Below are 20,946 nucleotides of genomic sequence, written 5' to 3' on the forward strand. Positions count from 1 at the left end.
GTGTTGGTAGCGTCTCGCTGTGGGAGTCTGCTGGATTTGCTGCGTGACTGTGAAGCCCACAAGAGAGGTTAGCCAGACAGATTTCAGAGTTCTGCAATTACTCCATTGATTAATCTTCACTCCAGTAGTTCGGTGACGAAAGTATAAAAGTAACCCAACCTTCGGCGATGAAGCCAGTCCTACACAATGCCGCTCAGTAATAGTGTTTACTGCTGCCCTGAAGCATCAAAAGGGTGATACTTAATGAGGGCAAAAGTGCAGGGAGCAGCTGCTCAGCGCAGCTCCTGGCGTGGGAGGGTTTTGTGATAGCTCGCCAGCTGAAATCTCAGGCATCGGTACACAGAAATAAGCTTGCTTTTAGAGTGAGACCGATGGGCAGATTTCTTAAGGCAATTGGGTAGATCAGTAACAGAGCGATGATGTAGTAAATTCAGGCACTGTCACATGCTCGTTATTTGTAAGCATTATGTGGTGCGGAGCGCTGCGGGAGGATGCAGGCAGTCGCCTGCCTGAAGCCTTGTCTGCAGCCAAGGAAGTCCCGCAGGGAATGCTCTGGCATTACCTTTGTGCTCCCTGGGCTGATCTCCATGGCTGGCAGCGTCCTCCGAGGCTCCAGAGGGCATAAAGGGTGGCTGAGATTTGCACGGGGGGGGTCCCTCTCGTGCCTTTGCACTTTCTGGGAAGTCGGGAATGGCGCCAGGCTGGGGCGATTCTCTGAGGGGTGAGGGGTGGTTGTGTGTTGCGAGGAGCTCCCATAGAGCAGCGGAGAAACTGAGCCGGTTTGAAAAGCAGCTCGTGCCTCTGCTCAGTCACAGGCAAAGCGACGCTCAAGCTGCCAAACGCTAACGAGCGCGCAAAGAGACTGTCGGCAGCACGACGCAGTGGTACCAGCAGGACTCTGAGCAACTGCCAGCGCAGAAACAAGGCCACGTACATCCATACGGCCTTGGTATCAACTGCCGCTCGCTGTTGTCATTTTTTACTCTTGCCCACTTGTCCCTGCTCTAACCGTAGGTGGATTTGCCATCCTGCCTCTGTGCAGGGCGGGCGAGTGGAGGCAGTGCGGGGTGAGCTTCAGGGTGTGCAGCAGGAAAAGGCTCACGGTGTGTGCTGGTTCATACAGCGCAGGCACCTGGCTCTTATTCGCATTCTCTGGCGCATTTATGGTTCTGCTTCTGCTTTTCCCTTGAGTGTTTCTGTGGTCTTTGTTTTTACTCCCTCGCTGGGTTTGGAGCACAAGCCATGGGCGCTCCGCACAGGGCAGGCCGGACACCCTTGCAGAAGTTTTTGGGGTGTTGTGAATTTGGGGTAAATAGTCAAAGCCCAGGAGGGGTAGTTCTCATTTTGAAATCCAGATTTTCAGCGGAGAGCTCTGCATCTTAAGAGCTTAGGGAGTGGATTTTCCATATGTGGTTGTCTTGGTCATTAAATATTTAACTGAGGCTGTGCCTGCTGGAGGGCTCAGTCAAATGTTGAGCCATCAGAAGAAGGGGCTGGGGGCTCCAGAGTGTGCAAGGATGGATACTGGACTATGTTAAATATAAGATCCCAGAAGTACTAATACTGCACAGATAGATATGCATAATCCTCTTGTGATTCACTCAGTTTGCTCTGTTTGCCTTTAGAAAGACAACATTGCAAGTGAGCTGTGAGAACAGGGGCTGAGGTAGCCATACGTCGTACATCTTTTCATTAATACTGCAAAATCATATCGGAAGCTGTCACATCTTGGCTTAGCAAACTTGCTGCTGGCTGCAAGTGCCATGGCCTCAGCTGTATTTGAGCTTGGAGCAGGGACACACATTGGGGCACAGAGAGAACTGTCGCTTCAAGGGCAGGTTGGGGGCTGTAGCCATAGGCAGTAAATCCTGCAGCTTCCAATCTCTTCCCTTCCCAAAGTTTCCCAATGCTGCAATTCTTCCTTCCTCAGGTAGAAAAGTGCCCCACAATGGAGGCCACAGCCAAACGAGCTAACGGAAATGTGTGTCTTCACTGGGATAAAGAAAGATGCATTTGTCAGCAGCTGTGCTCAAATGCAATTAGGCGAGCAGAGCCCACAGCCCCGCCACCTCTCCGGGGGCCCGTTTTATCGCTCAGCACTCGCGAGCACCACTCCAGGAATACATTTAGGAGGCTATTCCAGCAGCCAGGCACAAAGCTACCCCCTAGACCAGATAATACCATTTCCCCCCTCGTCCTGACATCCCACTTCACCGATGGGTCGGGCTGCAAGAGGGTGTTGCTCAGGAGCATCTCCCGCATGGCTGTGCTCGGGTCTGGCCCGGGGCCAGGCTGCCTTTCACATGCCCGAGGTAGAAACGGAACAGAGATAACCTGCCCGATGATGTGTTTATCCCAGATGAATGGGCACAACTAGAGCCTGAGCGCTTGAAGTCTCAATTACCGCGGCTGGTGGAGGGTCACGTTCTTGGTTGGCAGCCGTGGGGCCGCACACTCGGGCACCCAGAGACTGCAGGGAGGCGATGGATGTGGTACGGGCAGTACCGGGAGCAGACTCACAGTCTCAGTCGGGCTAGGAAGGGCAAACCCATCTCTGCTGTGTCCGCCTAAGGAATACTGGCTTTGTAATTCCTCTTCTCGGGAACCGGCAGATGAGAAACGGGCAGGTCTGGGGGCTCCAGGCTGGAGCTGTAGCTGCAAATGGTGAGGTTTCCAACCCCCCAGATTACCATGGAACACGCAGAATGAGAAAAATGTGGTTTATTTGTGTTTTCAGTTGTTTTAGGACCTTTAATCTATAAAGGACTTTGCTTTGTCAGGGTAGGCTGTAATGTCTCTGGCTTAATGCCGCAGCAGCCAAAAGCCTGACAATTTACTGTGCCTCGGCAGACAAACGGGCTGAGCAGAGCCTCTGCCGATAAAAGGTACTCCCCAGCAATTACATCCTTTCGAGCAGGAGGCTGCACAGGTTTAAAAAAAATAAGCTGCTGAACAAGAAAATGCTGGGTTTCTTCCAAACAGGGAAAGCTCGTGAATGAGCAACGTAGTCATGCTGCACATTAAATGTGCCCCTGCACATCTTTACCTACCGTTAAAAAGAGGTGGCACTTTGATATAATTGGTTCTTGGCTGCAGCAGCCAGCAACAGAGCTTGGCTCTTGCAGTGATCCCTTGGGAATAACACAGCTAATTAAAGCCTAGGAACTGGTGACCAGCAGCTTCTCCTTTCTCTCCGGCTGTCTGTGCTAATCAGAGGTAGGTAGATCTCAAGGAAGTTTTGTGCTGAAATGTGGTAATTGGGGCAGGAAGGATTCGGCTTTAAATCTTGGTGTTTTATCATATCCTAAATATCCCAACGCGATGAGCCGAGAGAGATTTTGGATCCCTGATTAATAGCTGGGTGGGAGGGGATCGGCAGCACGGTGCTTATGGTAAGTCATGGGCATGCGTGTGTCAGTCCCGTGGCTTCTCTTCCTAGAATTGCTTCCAGCTGCCTCGCTCAGGGCTGCTGTTCCGGGAGCCTGATCCCATGATGTGAATGCAGAGCTGCCTTTTTTTTTTTTTTCTTTTTTCCTTTTAAAAGATGCTAAATCCCCCAAATCTGTGGTGAGATTGAGGGAACTATAGGTGTTCAGCTCCCCTGAAGGCCAGGCCTTGGGACTCTCACAGTGAGTCAGAATGCAGAATTAGCTGAAAAAACCTTCTTTTGCCCCAGCAGCCTTTGCCCTGGGGAGCAGCCCAGCACTGCGCTCCGGGGGTTTGGCAGAGCCTGTGTGGGTCAGGGCACCGATGGTTTATGCCCCTTGAGGCTGCCCTGCAAGATGAGCTCAGCTTGTGGACCTGGTTTTATTCTTTTCCTGGGGAAAATTGGTGGACTTTGCAAATCGGGAGTAACCAGCAAAGCAATGGGTTGGGCTGTCCCGCCTTTTATAGCACCGGCCTCGGTGTGGGCACTCCGGTAACCCCGGTTAAGGGCAGGCGGCTGTGCCGGCGGTTGTGCAGCTGAGCTGCCTGCCAGGCGGGCACTGAGGGTCCCACGGTCCCGAGTGGGCTGAAGTGGTGGCTCATTGCTCAATGGAGCCCAGTTAATGTGCTGTCGGAGACACTGGTCCTGGAGGAGAGCTGGGAGAAGGGGGAGGAGAAGCGAGAGGGGAGCCAGGCCCTGCTGCCGGGGCGCGGGTGGGCAGCCGCAGCTGAGGGAGCCCACCCCAGTTCGTGCTCAGTGCTGGGGGTGGAGGGGAGGTGGGAGCACGCAGAGGTGGGCGGCAGCACGATGGGGGGAAAGGGACAGATCCAGAGCGTCTCGTCATCGAGGTGCCAACCGGCGGAAAGGAGCGGGGTGGTGCTGGAAGGAGGGATGGGGCCTGGCGCGCTGCCGGGGCCGAAAGAGCCAAAAGCAAAAGGGTGTCCGCTGTGTGGTGACAAACCACCCTGCGTGTCTTCCTCTGCCGACTTGGTCGTGACGCTCTGTCGGGTTTGCTCGCGAGGGTACGTGGCAAGATGTGGGAGGGTGTTTGGGGCAGACACCTCAGGGCTTCCCACCTCCCGCTGATGCAAAGTGATATCAAATAAGATTCTGAGGTTTGCGGAGCCCTTCTCTGTAGCGGGGTGCAGACCTGTGCTTTGCTGAGGACACAGTGAGACAAGGGGGTCTTGAGGGGCTGAGTGAGTGCTTGCTCAGGAACCCATTGTACACACCTTAGAGCTTTGTGAAACATCCATTTTGGAACTTCTGCGGGTCAGCCACTGCCAAGCACGGCGCTGCAGGGGCAGAAATACAAGTGGCAGCTACAAGGCTGGGCGGGTTGCAGAGACCCAGGAAGGGTCTGCTGCTGGGGATAACCACAGGGGGGAGGACAGATTGAATTACTGAGTATGGGACACTACAGGGTCCCTGTAAAGTTATTTATAAAACCTCAGCGACTCTTCCAATCCATTGAATAACTGAAGACAGACACTGGAAATGGCTGTACTTCACTGCGCATCTTGGGTTTATGGCACAGAGAGCTCCATCGTGGGGGAGGCCCGTCTTGAGTGGGCCGAGTCCTGCATGCAAGCCCTGCCGGGGCAGCTCACCTGCTGGATTTTTAGTAATTTAGGTTTTGTGCTAACCCAAACCCCCGTTCTGAACTTTTCTCTGTGTCCAGGTTTGCTTCAGGAGGTGGAGCTGGCTTAAGTGGTGGCAGAGAAGTGGAGGGTGAAGATGGCTCTCTTGAGTATCCTGCTCTCTTCACACATGAAGAGGACAAGGTAACAGAAGTGATATAATATGAAATTTAGTGTTGTCAGTAATCTGTAGTGAATTATCAGACAGCACCAGAGGTTTCTGGTTCCTCATTCTTACTCCTAATATTCCTGTGCAATAAGAACGTTTGCATAGTCTCACAATTGAGAAACAATAACGATATCAGCTTTAGAATATGGTAATGTAGTGGAATGACTTAAATGACTGGACTGGCAATTAGTGGGTATTACCTATTCAGGAAGGGTAGAGTAAGGAGAGGAAGAAGCAGCAGCAATTGTAAATACTGTAGACTAAAATGGCTACTGAGCACCTATCAATGAGCGTGATGCTGAAGCGCAGGAAACAGGACTAATCGCCCCACCAGAAAACAGATGAGCTGCTTCTCAAGTGCCCTTGTAATGAACAGATAAACTGCTGGAGCCATACTGGGCACTCTATGTTTCCTAAAATTATTTCTAGAAGGGCTTTCTAACATGAGATCCTGGATATGTTACTTTGAGCCATATTATAATGTCTAGAAACAAAAATCAGTGTCCTGGAAGTTGGTGGCTACAGATGGAGAGTCTGGAGTTACCCACAGATCTATGCACGTCTACCCACATACACATGGACATTTTTTTTCCATTTCTACCTCTGCTTTAAAGAAACTAAAACTAGAAGGAATAATCGAGTAAACTTGACTAGAAATAAGAAAATGAAAAACAAAATGTAAATTTCTAAGATGTTAGACAAAAGGATTATAATTTTTTTAAAAAAACTACAAAAGGAGGTAATCTTTGGCTATATAGCCAGGAGGTTCAACAGTGATATGAAGGCAGCAATTAAAAAATAAAAACATTGCATGTGGGAAGACAAAATAGGTAGTTGTGATAAACTTGACGTAAGAGAATACTTGAGAATCTTGATAAGGAAAGCTAAAAAAAGGCATGACTAACAAAGATAAGGAGGATACAAGAGAAATTCTAATCTATTGGGAACAAAAACAGTACTCAAAATGCGGTGGCGCCCTTTTGTTGGCCATAAAAGTACTGATGTTGGATATTTCTCAATTTAAAGCCAGTGGGATGATGTATTTGCCATCCCATTAGCGCCCAGGCAGAACAGTAATGGGACTGAAAATAAGCCCAGATATTTCACCTAAACCGGCCAACTGGCGCACCCACTTTGCCTTTAATGGGTGCTGGATACAGACACAGGTCGGTCGAGCAACGGAGGGCAAAGATGAAGATCCCGGTGAATATAGGCTGGTGAATCTGACGTCAGGGATAGGAATCTTGAAAACAGGATCAGAAATCCGTTAATAAAGAATTAAAGGCAAACATGCAATTAAAATCCATCAAAAATAGACCTCATCATTCAACCAGGCTTAGCGAGTCTAATTATAAAGACGTGTTGCGTGGCACGGCCCTCTACAGTATACGTGATATTTACAGATAAGTATCTACAATATAAAATAAACGATGCCCACGTGGAGTAAGATTCTCTCCCTGACAGGTCTTGAACAGTTTGCCACTGTCCTTCAAACAGGGATGTCTCCTGTGAGATTCTGTTCAAATCGCTGCTGGACCTTGTAACACTTGACGCTTTCCTCTCCTCAGTGACTGAGAAATCTAAGGTCCCTCCTGAAAATACTGGTAAGCAACAGCCTGGTGGGAAAACACCAGAACAACGCTATCGCTCAGTACGCCAGGCCTGCCAAACAAAGCGTGACTTAAGTTCGTGTTTAGCTGCATTAACACAGGGAAGAAAACGTCACCCACAGCTGCAGGAAAGGGGGAGGTCTAAAACTTAGCTCATCTGTTGCCAAAAGAGTTAAGACAGTCCCTGAGGGTGTAAACAGGGAAGAATGAGTGCGAATATCCTGCCTTGGGTATAAAGCAGAAGAGAGACAAGTCTCAGTGTCAGTTCTGATGCCAAAGAAAGGAAGGTCTGAGACACAAACATGGAAATCCTGGAGAAAGTTCTTTGTAGGGAGACACCTCAGGCAGCTGCTGTCTCTTCAGCTGATGGAGAAGACCAACAGGTCCCTTTGTTACTGTGCAAACACCTTCAGGGCGAAAAGGCCAGGTACTAAAAGGGTTTTTGTTTTGCAGGAGAGTAAGGAGGAACAAAGGCTGGGAGCTGAGGAGAGACAACTCAAAGTGGAAAAAAGGCACGTGCTTGCTGCAATAAGGGTGAGTAACTATTGGAACAAATTAGTAAGGAACTTCTTGGTTTAAGAGCACTTATATTTAAAAGATTAGGTTTCATACAACCTCCAATAGGAAAAAAAATGTTTTAAGCCCAACATGTGTGACTCAAAACCCCCTGGCACTGCTGTGGAATTATGGCTAATTACACCAGGACGACGTACCAATTACCTTTCTGGTGGCAGCTGTGATGACCAGTTTAGACATTAAAAAAAATCCCTTAAAAATAAAAAGCAAAATAAATGCAATTCTTCAGGATTTGAACTTCAGGCAATTGATTGGCATCTTACCTAGAGAACTTATTGCAGTGGCAGATAACATATTTTAGAGGTTTCTGGTATAGCTGGAGAACAGCACTTCGAGTAGCTATGACTTACAGAGTCCTCAGTAATGCTCTGCCCAATTTCCAGTGACACTAACCCGCCCCTTTCACACAATGCAATTAAATTACAAACAAAAGCGTGGAAAGCAAACAACCTTCAATCCTTCAGCTTCATTTTTCTTCCCTTCATTTTAAAACTATAGATACACATCAGGCATCCAGCAGGGAAGCTGCACACTTACTTGATGTTGTGTTTGCACCGCAGGTAGTAATTTCAAAAGTTTTGTTGTGCTTTTATTTTTCAGAATAAGTTAACCAGCCTCCACCCAAGAAGGCATATTTGCAGCCCTCCGGCCCTTTAAAGATGTGAAGCAGGAACAGAATGGAAGGAAGAATGGAAACACATTTGTAAGACAAGTAGCAGGTTGCTAAAAGCCACTGCCTGTAACTGCACAACAGCCACACACTGGTAAATAATAGATATAAATACACAGTGTGTGTAAAGATAGCAATTAATTGGTAATAACAAAGATATATAAAAACTTAGAGTATCTATAGTAGCTTCAAAGTGGTTCCATTTATGTATGTTCTGAGGGTGTGTGTATGTTGCAGTGGAGTGAAACCCAGGGCACTGACCTAATCCGCTTCACGTGCGGTGACGCAGGACTTGTGCTAATGTTGGTAAATGAGGCAAAAGCCTCACCGAGCTCCTTTCCCACCCTTCAGCCCCTGGGGAGAGTGAGCTACTGCAATGCAGGCAGCGGGCTGCCTGGCTCCAGGTGCAGACAGACAGTGCTGCTTCCAGGGCCAGCCACATTTCCCACTTTCCGGCAGCACGGAGCCTGCAAGAGCAAGAATTGACACCTCCACCCGCCCCATGCCGAAGTAGGAGCTCTGGGGAAGCGGGAGGCAGACGTAGCCGAGTGCCTCAGTCTGGGCACGAGCCGAACTTAGGAGCTTCAGCCCAGCACTGCCTCTGCCCAGGGCTCCTCGGAAGCAGCTTGGACGCTTTTGCTCTGTAGTATTCCAGCTTTCTGGAAAGATTATGAACATTTATACTCATCTCAACACTACCCAACCCAGTAAGCACCCAGTAAGCTTTCCCTGAATCTGAAGAGCTCAGTTCAGAAGCAGAGCGGTTTTACAGCTAATGAGCTCATCTGGAGCTGCGGAGCCTCTGGGGCGTGAGCACACTTCTCCAGCACATTGCTCAGGTACGCTCAGCCCTCCGCCTGGATACTGGAGTCTCTCACACGCAGCAGCCTCTGGCTGGCAAACCCCTCTCTGGCACTGCTGTGGCTGCTCTGAGGAGCAAAATCTTTCTTTAAAACCTCCCATCTCCACACCTACCTGTTTGCCCAAACGTTACTAGGAAAGGAAATTCAGCCTTGCACGTTAGAAACTTTACTCCAGTAAAGCATGGCATAGTTACAGTCTCAGCACACGGAAATCCTAGAGGCTGTTTGCTGTTACTTACTTAAGTGACATTTTAATTATACAGAAGATGATAATGCCTGTACAGGTCTTACTGTGAATTAGGGCTTCTCTCTTCTTTTGACAATGACATTTTAATTCCCATAGACTTAATACACACACTCACTGCAGACATGAGATAGTTTACAAACAAACAGGTGACCACAAAATCAAAACCAAAAATGCAGCAGGACAGAGTTAAACAACAATCAAAAACCCCTCCACAGCTGCGGAGACAAAAATGAAAATAAAGCACCAAGAACGCATAGTCTTCAGAGACTGCTTTCAGGCATATTAGTGTAAAGACTGGAGCTCTGTAATTTCAGTCCTTAAGTACACACAAAGAGACCTCCTGAAAGAAATGTGACAACCAATAGCCAACAGACAGCCACCACTGATTATTTAATTAAATAATGTATTGAAATCTCCATGGAGACAACTGAAAAATCTGCCTCCAATGTAAACATTTCAGCATTGATATAAAACCCAGTAAGTAGTAATTACAAAAGACACCCCTTCTCCAAAATCTGAATGAACTACTTCAACAGCACATATCTCCATATATTCACACTTCCAAGTCCTCCAGGTCTGGTATACTATGAAAATCTTTTGCAACTTTAACATCACTTACTTGTTTGCCATTATGGATATCTATAATATGAATGAATCAGACAAGCAAATTTAACTAATTTTATGGTACCTTTACAAAGTGTGTATATATATAGAGGCACTAAATTTCCTTGTTGCCTTCAGAAAAATTAATAAAAAGTAAACAAACTGTCTTGTAAGGGTGGCCTGAGGTTAATTTGCTGATATTGCTATAAGCAAGACAAAAAAAAAATAATCAAATGCTTCAAATGAATGTCTTGCAAGTATGTTACCTGTGGGTGACTACAAGCACAATAATACCACCACCATGGGAAGGACTCAAATAAGGAAAGAACTTCACAAACCAAACCAACAGAAATACTAAGCCTTTATTACAAAGAAAAATTATTCCACAGAAGAGCCTGGCCTGCTTCCGCGCATGCTGTCAGTCACATCCACCTGCTGAGTGTGGAGAAGTGCTTCTGCTAGATTCATTAATTCCCCAAGACACCATTAGGCTTTGTTCTTGGCTACAGGTGTGTAGGCATTTTGATTCAACTGAATTGCTTGCTAGAATTTTGTTGCCAACATTGAATGGGCCAAAATAATGAACCTGACTGTTGGACAAGGCAAACATCGCAAGGGAAGAAAAAAAAATTTAAAAAAATTAAAAATCACACACTAGACACAGTTATCACTAAGAGAAGTCAAATGACTTGCTTTACATCCACATTGTAAATAATTTCACAAGCAGGGAAATGAATATGCTTGAGTCTTATCTTCACTTGGGGAGCGTGAAGAATGTTTGCTGAATCCTTTTATTGGTGGGTGCAAGCAGACGGTCACGAAGCCTGAAAGCCAGCAGGACTAGACTGAATGCATGTTATCTATTGTTGTTTGGATTTTGAACAAAATTGATGGAGTATGAACCAGTTGATGAATCCTGTTTTATCTGAAAATTCTCTGTTGACAGGCCAAAGGGGCGGAGAACCAAATTCCCAAGATCCTTCAGTTTGCCTATAATGAAAGGAGAGAGAACACATTAAGTGTTAAGGAGAGGGAAAACTCCCATTGAATTATGCCCAACTACAGAGTGCAGCTCTACAAATTTATCTACTAATTTAAGGTAAATCCTGTGGAAATCTCTGCAGTTTGTTGAATATTTAGGCTATTACATTAATTAAAAAAGAAAATCCCAGTTTTGATGTAGTTACTGTCAGCTTTGGGTTTGCAAACAGATCACTGGGCTGGTTCTGAACAGTTTGTCAGGCAGCCTGGTGAAGGGCCAGTAGCTGCCGACAGTCGTGGCTATGGGGTTAGAGCTATCCAGAAGCACCTTATTTCCTCCGTTAGAAGCTCTTCAGGCACAAGAGTTCAACAGCTCACAACAAAGCGCTGGTCTCCCTGATACTTATGCTTGGATATAACTCTTAATAGCTGCCAACATTCAATTTTCTAACACAAAGTTTTCAGTTATGGTCATTTTAGATGCAGCTACAGCTCTATAAACAATCAAGAATATCATAACTGTCCAGTTTCCTACACTACCAAAAGACACAATGAAACCCAAAGTTCAAACTGCTCATTTGTAATTATTAAAAATCCCTTTTAAAATCTGTATATCGATTAAAGAAAAATACAACAAATTCATCCTCGGAACTGTGTTTGCACCTGCAAACTCAGCAGTTCCAGCTGAAGCATACAACTTTACAGCCATTTTGCCTGCAGAAAACCTCAGCGTGATGTCATCTGATTTGACATCATTAACTCACTTTCAAAACTACAGTTGTCCAGGACTAACTTTCCACTGCTAAGAGGTCTAAGCAGCTATTATTTAACAAGCATTGTTAAATATACATAGGGTATGACAGTTAATAAAATCTAAAGGCTTCTATCAATATATATGTACCATACATGCTTTCTGACTCTAGAAAATGAATCTTGCTACTACCTATAGAGGGGCATGGGCAACAAAAGGACATCCTTTTTAAAAAATCATATTTATATAGAGATGATAGAATAGATAAAATGCATAAATCTAACAAGATACAGAGGTAACAACTCCAGTGTTGGCTAAACACAAGCTGAGCTGCTGGCATGACAAGCCAAAGGAGGAAGATGGTCAGTTTTCCAAGAAAAACAGTATTTTCCTCCTGACTTCAATACAGAATTGTAGACTAATTTCCCAAAGAACAAACAGGAGAAGTTTGGACAAGTTGAAGCCTACCCTAGGTTTGCAGTTGAAGCCTACCCTAGGCTACGCACCACCTTTCACAAAGCCTTTTACCTTTACTAGATCCTCAAGGCAGTGGATTTTGTTTTGCTGGGACTTTGTAGGTGCATGCGGTGGGGAAAAAGTGACAACAACAATAGCTGGCACCCAGGAAATCCAGCTGAGCAACTGAAGTAGTCACAATCATGTAACTAAAACATGCAAATGCCACACCTGTTCCTACTTGCATGTGTGTGCTTTCGGCAAGCCATCTTAAGTCATGAGAAACATCTCTCTTATTCTAGTCATCTTCACATTTATCTCTACGCTAACATATTAGAATCTACCTGCAAAGTCATATAAACACTTATTTCCTTTCTTTGCTTTTCTGAAGTTCTGTTGTTTGTTTGAAAATCCTGTTTTCAAAACAGAAATTGTATCCAAGTCTGAAGTTGTCCCATGGAAGTATGCCCCTTATCTCTTACAATCCGGCAACAGGTCAAGACAGCTTAAACATCATCACCATAAACCAAAATATACTATTTTTTCAATCGCATTTCCAAAATTAAACTGGGGGGGTGGGGAATCTTTTTTGCACACATTCACAGAAAATACAAAAAGCAACAATAGCTGGGAAAAAATGTAAACATTTTAATCTAAGGAACAACTCAGTCCTGCATAAAGAAACCAACAGTTGGCATTACTACAGTACTCCTAAATATGCCAAAGTAATTAAGATCTTGTGTCAAAGTGCTGGTTCACAACTGGGTATCTTTCAGACGTTTATGTAATTATTTTAAAACAGGATTAGTCTTTAAGAGTCAACATAGAAATTCCGTGGCCTCACACAGGAAAACCCCACAATCGTAGCCTACAAAAGCAGCCGGTCGGCAAGACAGCATTTTTGTTCAATTTGATTTTTCTTCTGTTTGGATTAACAGCTGAGGTGGTTGAGTGATCTGGCCAAAGTCATTCCAGTGAGTGGCTCAGCTAGGATTAGCTTCTTTGTACTGGTGGTGGAGTTTTATTTTAAGCACACCCTGTTTAAGCTAAGTTAACTCTTGAGTTCATAATTTTATACTGCATCCTAAAAGCATTTTGATTATAAAACTATAAAGTTGTTCACAGCATCTCTAGGACCGGGATGAACAGTTGCTATAGTACTTCTAGACAAACATTTGGTCATTGTTTAGCTTCAGGTTTGGGGTGAGAAGTGTCTTTGTCTACTGGTGGAAGAATCCTGGCATAGCTGGAGTCAGTGGTAGACAGTTCACAAGTTATGCAGGGACTGCAGCTGGCTCAGGAGCAGGCAGACGAGTTTGCCCGTTTCAGCAAACTGTGAAAGGTCTTTTCTAATTGGAGTTAGCACGATGGCTCTTTTCCGGTCATAGTGGAGCCAATAAACACAGAACAACTGCCTCGGTATTCTTGCCAGAGCTGGGCCAGCTCTTTGGGAGAAGCTAAAGATTGTATGGTATATTTAATACTTTATTCTTCATCTCACTGTGATTGAAAATTAAAACAATACAGTCATCGGTCACCTTCCTGTTCCATCACTTAAATCCACATACAGCGATGCCTTTTGGTGCAGCCACATTTAATAAATTGTTAATGAAGCAGAAGAAAGCCTTGCCTTTTCCGGGAACTCGAGCCCAAAGCACTGCTCCTGCTGTCTTGGCGCACATAAACCCATCATTGTAGGAAAGCACTATTTTCTCCTCCCCCACTCTCCTTTCATCCCTAAATTAAGATCCGTAGTTAAGTCCAACTTCCCCCTCCCCCCAAAGAAAAGCTCTCTTAAAACAGGGACTGTGCTTGAAGGAAGGAAAAAGGCATGTGGAGCTGTGACTCAGCTGCAAAGAGTTCTCAGCAGTCAAACACTCACTTGTCCCGGAGCAGGGTCACATTCTCCTCTCTGAGACCATATTTTCATAGATTTTATTCTTTATATTTTAGAGAGCCTACGTCTACTTTTCAGCTGGAACTCCAGTACGTTAAGTTTCTTCAGCAAAGCAATATCCAGAGGTTAACAAGAAAACTAACTGCTAAAAATCAATTTAAGGCTCAGAAGTCTGTGATTCATTACTCACCTAAACGGCAATGTAACATCCTGTCGCAAAAGGCAGATGCACAAAAAGATTTCTCACGATTTACATTAAGATGCAACAGCCAAAATTAATTGCCGTTCAGTCTTTCTGGCAATTCTTCTAGTATAATTGCTGGTGTTAACGCGAGGTTTGGAAGTTGAAAAGCTAGATGTTGTTTATATTAAGAATTTTTTTTGGATGAAAGACAAATTTCCTGATGAGCTCTCATCTTTGTATAACTTTCAGTATTACCGGCAATATTTCTTAAGCAATTAAAAGAGCGAGGGCTAATCCTTTTCCCTTCCCCTAAACAGCAAGTGAGGGCTGAACTAAAAGTAACTATATTTGCTCTGGTTTGAACTATTTAAAGTGACCTCCCTCTATACAGAACTGGGTTTTAGCAGCTTAGTTGCAAATACAGCATAACCTTCAGTATAAAAAAGAAACGTAATTCTTTAGGCACTAAACCTTTGCTGATAATCAAGTATATTTCACTATTTTCTGCAATGCACTCATTTATAACTTAAGCTGAAAGTCCCAATAGTTTTTAATTAGATTTGATGAACTCTGTGCGTATAAGATGGGTTACACAGATTGGCATATGTTCCATCCCTTTTTTTTTTATTTTTTGTATCCAATATACTTGCCTCCCCTGTCGCCATGTGGAACACTCTATTGTCACAGCCCTCAAGCTGCTAAACCTTGCTAAAACTATTCCAAGCTTCCCCTCTTCTCACACCCTCTCCCCAGAGGAGCTGGTCCTAGTTATCACAATAATTAGTTCCTCTAAACAAGACTAGCTTGTTGCACAATAGCTGGAAATCTTTGACTTTAAAGTCAGGAGAGAAATGAAAAAGAACACAGAAAATGGTCAGTATATGTCCATGTCCTGGGTAATTACTAAGGCAGAGAATGCTCATGTTATGAAAGCGTAAAAGGAGCGCGCCAGATGGATTTAAAAGCTACTTTCAGAGTGTGCTGTAAGTTAAGCTTTCATTCATGTGAAACTCAGAGGTTAGTTGGTACTGAGCAAAGTTCAGTGGCAAGTGGCGGCACTAACCTGCACGGGCTGAATGGAAAATATGAAAATAATTTGAATACAAATATCAACTTTGGAAAAGTTAGACCCTAGCAGAACACACAGCAGAACTTGGTTTGGCAACAAAACATGTTTCTTCTAGTGACATCAACTTCATCAATCACATGCACTACCACTTGCACACAGGAATTCACAGTTAGGTAGTCTGGAAGAAAAATCCAGCCAAGAATGTGTACTCCTATTTATTTACACACAACCACTTAAGAAGTGGTTTCAGCTTCTGACAAACTATGTGGTAATGAGCTGTAGCACTGGAAAACAGGAAACACACTTGGGGAAGGAGGAAGATGCACTCCATTTGTTTTGGTTTGTTTGTTTGTACACAGCTCCAGTTTTCAGGACAGTCTTAGTTAGTTGGGTATACCAGGACTTGGTTTTAGTTGAAAGAATAAAAGCCTAGAAAAACAACATTACTGGCTGATTCATTGACTACAATAAGATCTCAATTCAATATCCAAACTTCAAAGGAGCCAAAGCATGAAGTGTGACAGTCTTTCTAAAGATTTTGTTGGTAAGTTTAGCGTCAGTGCTCCTGGACCAGGCCTAGCCTGGAACTATTAGGATGCATCTGACTTGCTCTCCTGGAATGAAAAAATCTGGGATACAACCCAGAAACCTGAGCTGACCTCCCTGTGACAAGGTGGGGGAATGAATCCTTGCACACCTGGCACTGTTTAACCAGTAGTCAGATAATCTCCTATCAGATTAGCACAAGCAATTGTCTATTCTGACACAGTACTCAGTAAATAGCGTTAACAAAGTTCTTGAAAAAGAAAAGTTGAAACAGCTTAGAACAAATACACTGTACAACAACAACAATCCAAAGAAATCTCTTGACCACCACTCTATATCGTCTGTCTTCTTTCACTCCTTCCAGAACTCCCACCTAATCCCTCTTCTTCAATTCCAAGGGTTTTTCCTTGACCTCAGACAGAACAGCAGCATTTTGTAACCCTTGGGAAGTGTTTCCTTCCCAGGCCTTCATCGTTAGATCCATGGCATCACTGCTATCGCTCTTACTGACAAGACAGAAGGAATTTTATAACACTTAAAAATCTGGTTGCTGTCCATATTCCTAACTTAATTTCAAGTGTCCTATTAAAAGAATGCATTATAGAAGAAATCCTCAATTTGTGTTACACTGTGATCACAAGCAGTGCTAAGAATAAAATACCACCTGCCCAACTGACACCATATAATTTTAACAACCTATATGACAATTTATATAAGTCCTGCCACACACAAAGGTTGTGGATGAATATAGGCTTATACGCTGTACTACCCCACTCTTAGTCTGGTTTTCCTGGCTGTTTACAAAAGTAAACAGCAGTGTATCTCCTTGCATGTACGTAACATCATTGAGAAGGGATTCCTTTCTCGAGAATCCCAATATAAACAGCCTGAACCGCTTCACAAAAGATCAGTTAAGTTCTGAAAAAATAACTGCCACTGGATTAACACTTTTCAATAAGATCACATCTAGTCTGAACTCTAGGCAAAAATGAGCAGTATGGAACTAGGTTTATAATGGCAGTTTATAAAGCTGGATTTATTGTTTCAGTATAGTTCCTTGTGATTAGTGAGGCCTCTTAGACATTGGTAACAATAGTGCAAAGGGAGAGTTCAAAAAAGATCAGGAATTGTTTTCATATTACTTTGTGTTGAAACCCATCCCGTGCCCTATAAATGGGCATGATCCTTCTGAAGATTTTCTGCATTTGTCATTTATTGATAGAACTATCGCACTTAACCTTCTTTATTTATGGCTTATTCTAAGTACAATGGTGCAAACAGAATCTGATGACGTAAAGCTGTAAGAAAACCACACTGCAACTTTACTAGGTCAAAACAGGTACAAAGCAAGAGCTAATCAGACTCCCTGCACAGCAAGAAAAGAAAAATAAAGAAAGTATCAGCTTCAGCATAAACCCTTGAAACCGTCTCTTCTTCCCAAATATTTTAAGAATTAGTGTTACAGTATGGGAGAGAGACTAAGTTTATTTAACCTGATTTTCTGCAGAATAACACAACACTGTCTTTCCCTTTCCCATCCCAAATCCTCAAAGCATACTCATGTTAAAATAACATTTCATCTACTACTTGTGACACCTAGAATGAGTAAACAAATAACTACTGAAAGCTATTTCTGAAACACGTTAGGTACAGTTAGTTTCTCTTTATCTTATACTGTCATTTGTCCTTGGTTTTGGTGGGGATTTTCTAAACAGGACAAATGGAAAGCTTTTAAAATGAGTTTTTATATTTTATAAAGCACCGGAATGTCAGACTGGCATATGTAGTGCCTGAACCTGTAAGAATTAACAAGCCCTGTTAACTAGGAGACAGCAGCCAATATTGACAGCAGTATTTTTTTGGGCAGGAGGTTCCCCCCCCAAACTGTTAGTTTAACCATAACACTGTGAGTGGTGCAAGGTAGTGCTTTCTACTTAAGATGACACATGAAAACCAATCTTGCTTGGGCAATCTTATTTAAGTAGTTATCCTTTTGAAATACATCAATCCAGTTAAGATATCACAGAATCACAGAATGGTCAGGGTTGGAAGGGACCTCTGGAGATCATCTAGTCCAACACCCCCCCCACACACACCAGAGCAGGGTCACCTACAGCAGTTGCACAGGACGGCGTCCAGACGGGTTTTGAATGTCTCCGGAGTGGGAGACTCCACAACCTCTCTGGGCAGCCTGTTCCAGTGCTCCACCACCCTCAAAGTAAAGAAGTTCCTTCTCATGTTAAGATGGAACTTCGTATGTTCAAGCTTGTGCCCGTTAGCTCTCGTCCTAAGCAATCAAGCTCAGCAATCATCCAAGCAATACCATACAACATGATGATGGCAGCAAATACATTCAGATGAGTAACATTAATCAAAATCTCTTTTCTACAAACAAATAGGGTCAATAGTATCCTTCGGTATAGAACTGTAAAAAGTCAAGAGACAATGAGCTATGCAGTAGGAAAACTAATTCCACACCTAGCGAGGCCAAGTGCCTGTTTGTAACACTAGGTAGGGTCTAATTCAGCCCCCACACAAACAGAACTGAAATAGTATATAAATCAAGGTGAACATGAAGACTTGGAGGTCTATAGGTTGGCAGTGCTACAAAATGAACCAAATTCATTTCTTCAGACACAAGATCAAACATGCTCAGCTACAGCTGGTTGACTTCTTTTATGTGAAGGTTTAGGGAAAACCCTGTTTTATCCCTTTCATGGGAATGTTTCCTTTGAAGGCTTACTTGCAGAGAGAAAGGGCAGAGCAGTTGGTCTATTTCAAATCATTTTCCCCTGCTTTTACATGCATTAATATTAAATTGGTTTACATCTTGAGCGTTTATTTCTTTAAATTTAACTAATAGCCTTTTCTGTATAGAATTATTTGGCTAGAACTTACTGTAGGTGAAACCAAGCAATAGAGAACGACAAAGAAATCAGGAGTTTTGTTTAACACAGAACAATTATTTCCTTTAAGATTTACCTTCTTTAAATTTTATACAAGAGATTCTACTCATGCATTTTTATTTTTCTAGATTATTATGCAAGTTATAAGTGCATGCTACTTACCTAACATTTCTTTCTTTAATTTTTCATTCCGCTCTTCAATTTGTCTAGGTAATCGCTGTGGAGAGAGATAAAAACTGGTTACGCTTATGGAATTTTCATACATATAAGCAGGATACACTGTTTATGGCTTACAAGGAATCCCTATGTCAATCCACACTTTCATCTTATTTTGGAAACCTGTAATTCATCCGATGACATCAGTTCACATAAGCAGTGAGTTGTAACTTGTAAGTGCAGGTTTCACACAGGCATACATTTTTACTGCTGAAAAACAGATCTGATCTGTTTGCTTGGGATTTTAACAGAAAAGCTTACGGAATTTAAGAGACTTGGAATGAAAGTGTATTTTAGCCCTTTCTCCTCTGCTGCATGCATTAAATTCGGTAAGAGAGGCTAGAGGAACTAAGCAAGCAGAGCACTTGAATTCTGAACATAAGCACAGGTGTAATGAGGAAAACATCCATAAAGTCAGTTCTCAGTAGTATCATACTTACAGGAAATCGGCACCGTGAAAACACTAATGTCTTCTGAATACAAATATTTTTTCAGAAGATTACTTCATTAACTGTTCATGAACTTCAGGACATAGTTTAACGTGCAGCATCTTACTATGCAATATAGGGCATAGTTCTAAGGAACACAGGGAGGGCCTTGATTTGGCAATTGATCATGGGGAGGAAACTCCAACAGTTCATCCTGAGCAAGGTACTAGTCCAAGTAACAGTTCATTAATGTGCTCTCTCCCTCCTCAGAACTGGCACCAGTGTTAAAAACTGTTGCACCATCACAAACGAACATCACGTTTCTAATGATCATTATGTAACTACATGGGTTATGTATTCCTAATGATTTGAGATTCCCATTTGTGCCTAGAGCAGCTGTGACTCCTCTTCCATCCTTACACAGTACTGGTGTTTTGCTATATGATTGCAACAATAATTTTTAATTAGAATTTTATATTCACTACATAGTTGTACTGAATACAATTTACCACTGTATCGTTTAAATTTTGCATTTTCTATATATCTGTTAAGTACAATATTAAAACAAGATATATTATGAATGACAGTAACTTTTTATACATTTTTCAAATTTTTCAGAAGTACTATTTCAAGCTTTTATACTATGCTTATGCTTATTACTACTGTATAATTCTAACAGTTCTGTGTGCAATTATATGCCTAACTATGCTGTCTCTTCTTGTGGAGGTCATAGCAAATAAGACAGATCTGCTGTAATGATGCTATCAGTAAATTGATTACAGTTGCAGACTATGGTAACAGGTGTGGAATTCACTCCTGATACACTTCCCTGTGGTAATTGCCTTCTCAACACAGTTAACGAATTCAGGTCCTAATCTTGTTCTTTCCTATCACTTACAGTTCCAGTCATCACGGATAGGTTTGTCATCCTGGTATCATTGCTACAGTGAAATAAGATGTTCACCCCAAGAAAAAGCCCATCGACAAGGCTGCCTGACTATTCCTGTCCTCTTCAGTGCAGGATACACTGCTGAACACAGGCAAATATGCTTCATTTTCTATAACGGTGGGGAAGAGAGGTGGTATACCCCCAAAAAACCCAGAAAAACAAGTACTAAGGAATACAATGCAGATATATTTTGATGGCTAAGCTTGAAACCAGCCCAGGCCCAGCATCACCACCAGTGAGCCAGATCTAATTAGCCCAGTCAGACCTCATCTGACTCCTGGTGACCCAGAGGGGCTTATTAAGTTGGGTGCAGATCTGGACCTAAGCTGCCTGCATGAAAACATGTGCGGATATCCCCAGGCTCTAAATTCAGTTTGCACTGTGACTGGGAGATTTGCTGAATCTTGGATGAGTTTGGCATATATAGTGCGTGTCTCTCACATTTGGACATTAGGCTTTAGCAGGAAACGAAGACACAAATCCATTTGAAATACATACTCTATGTTTTGTCTGTCTAAATACTACTATTCCAAAGACTCAGCATTTCTCCCTCCAGAAACGTATCTGCAAGGTTAGTTATCTGTAGAAAGGTGTCCGTTATCTGGTGGCTATGATACTTAACTCAAAGTACAGCTTCTTTTGGTAAATTAGTTTATCTGGCTCTCCAATCCCTCAAAAACTGTGTTGAAGCTAAAATTCACATAACACTGTTACGCACCTGCTAAAAACAAAACCTAAAGATTGATACCGTATAATTA

At 43.2% G+C, this 20,946-nt stretch overlaps 1 protein-coding gene across 1 annotated transcript in view; it reads right to left on the minus strand.

Moving 5' to 3' along the window:
- Positions 1 to 10,147: 10,147 nt before the first annotated feature.
- TTC1 (tetratricopeptide repeat domain 1) overlaps positions 10,148 to 20,946 on the minus strand; it is a 31,831-nt gene continuing 21,032 nt past the window's right edge. Inside the window, exons 6-7 of the mRNA XM_009879807.1 lie at positions 18,758 to 18,812; positions 10,148 to 10,795 (exon numbers count right to left, since the gene is read on the minus strand). Of these exons, the coding sequence (XP_009878109.1) occupies positions 10,662 to 10,795; positions 18,758 to 18,812 (189 nt within the window). The 3' untranslated portion in view covers positions 10,148 to 10,661. The remainder of the gene's footprint in view (positions 10,796 to 18,757; positions 18,813 to 20,946) is intronic.

This window comes from Charadrius vociferus, unplaced genomic scaffold (genome assembly GCF_000708025.1).
Source record: "Charadrius vociferus isolate BGI_N301 unplaced genomic scaffold, ASM70802v2 scaffold212, whole genome shotgun sequence".
Taxonomy (NCBI): domain Eukaryota; kingdom Metazoa; phylum Chordata; class Aves; order Charadriiformes; family Charadriidae; genus Charadrius; species Charadrius vociferus.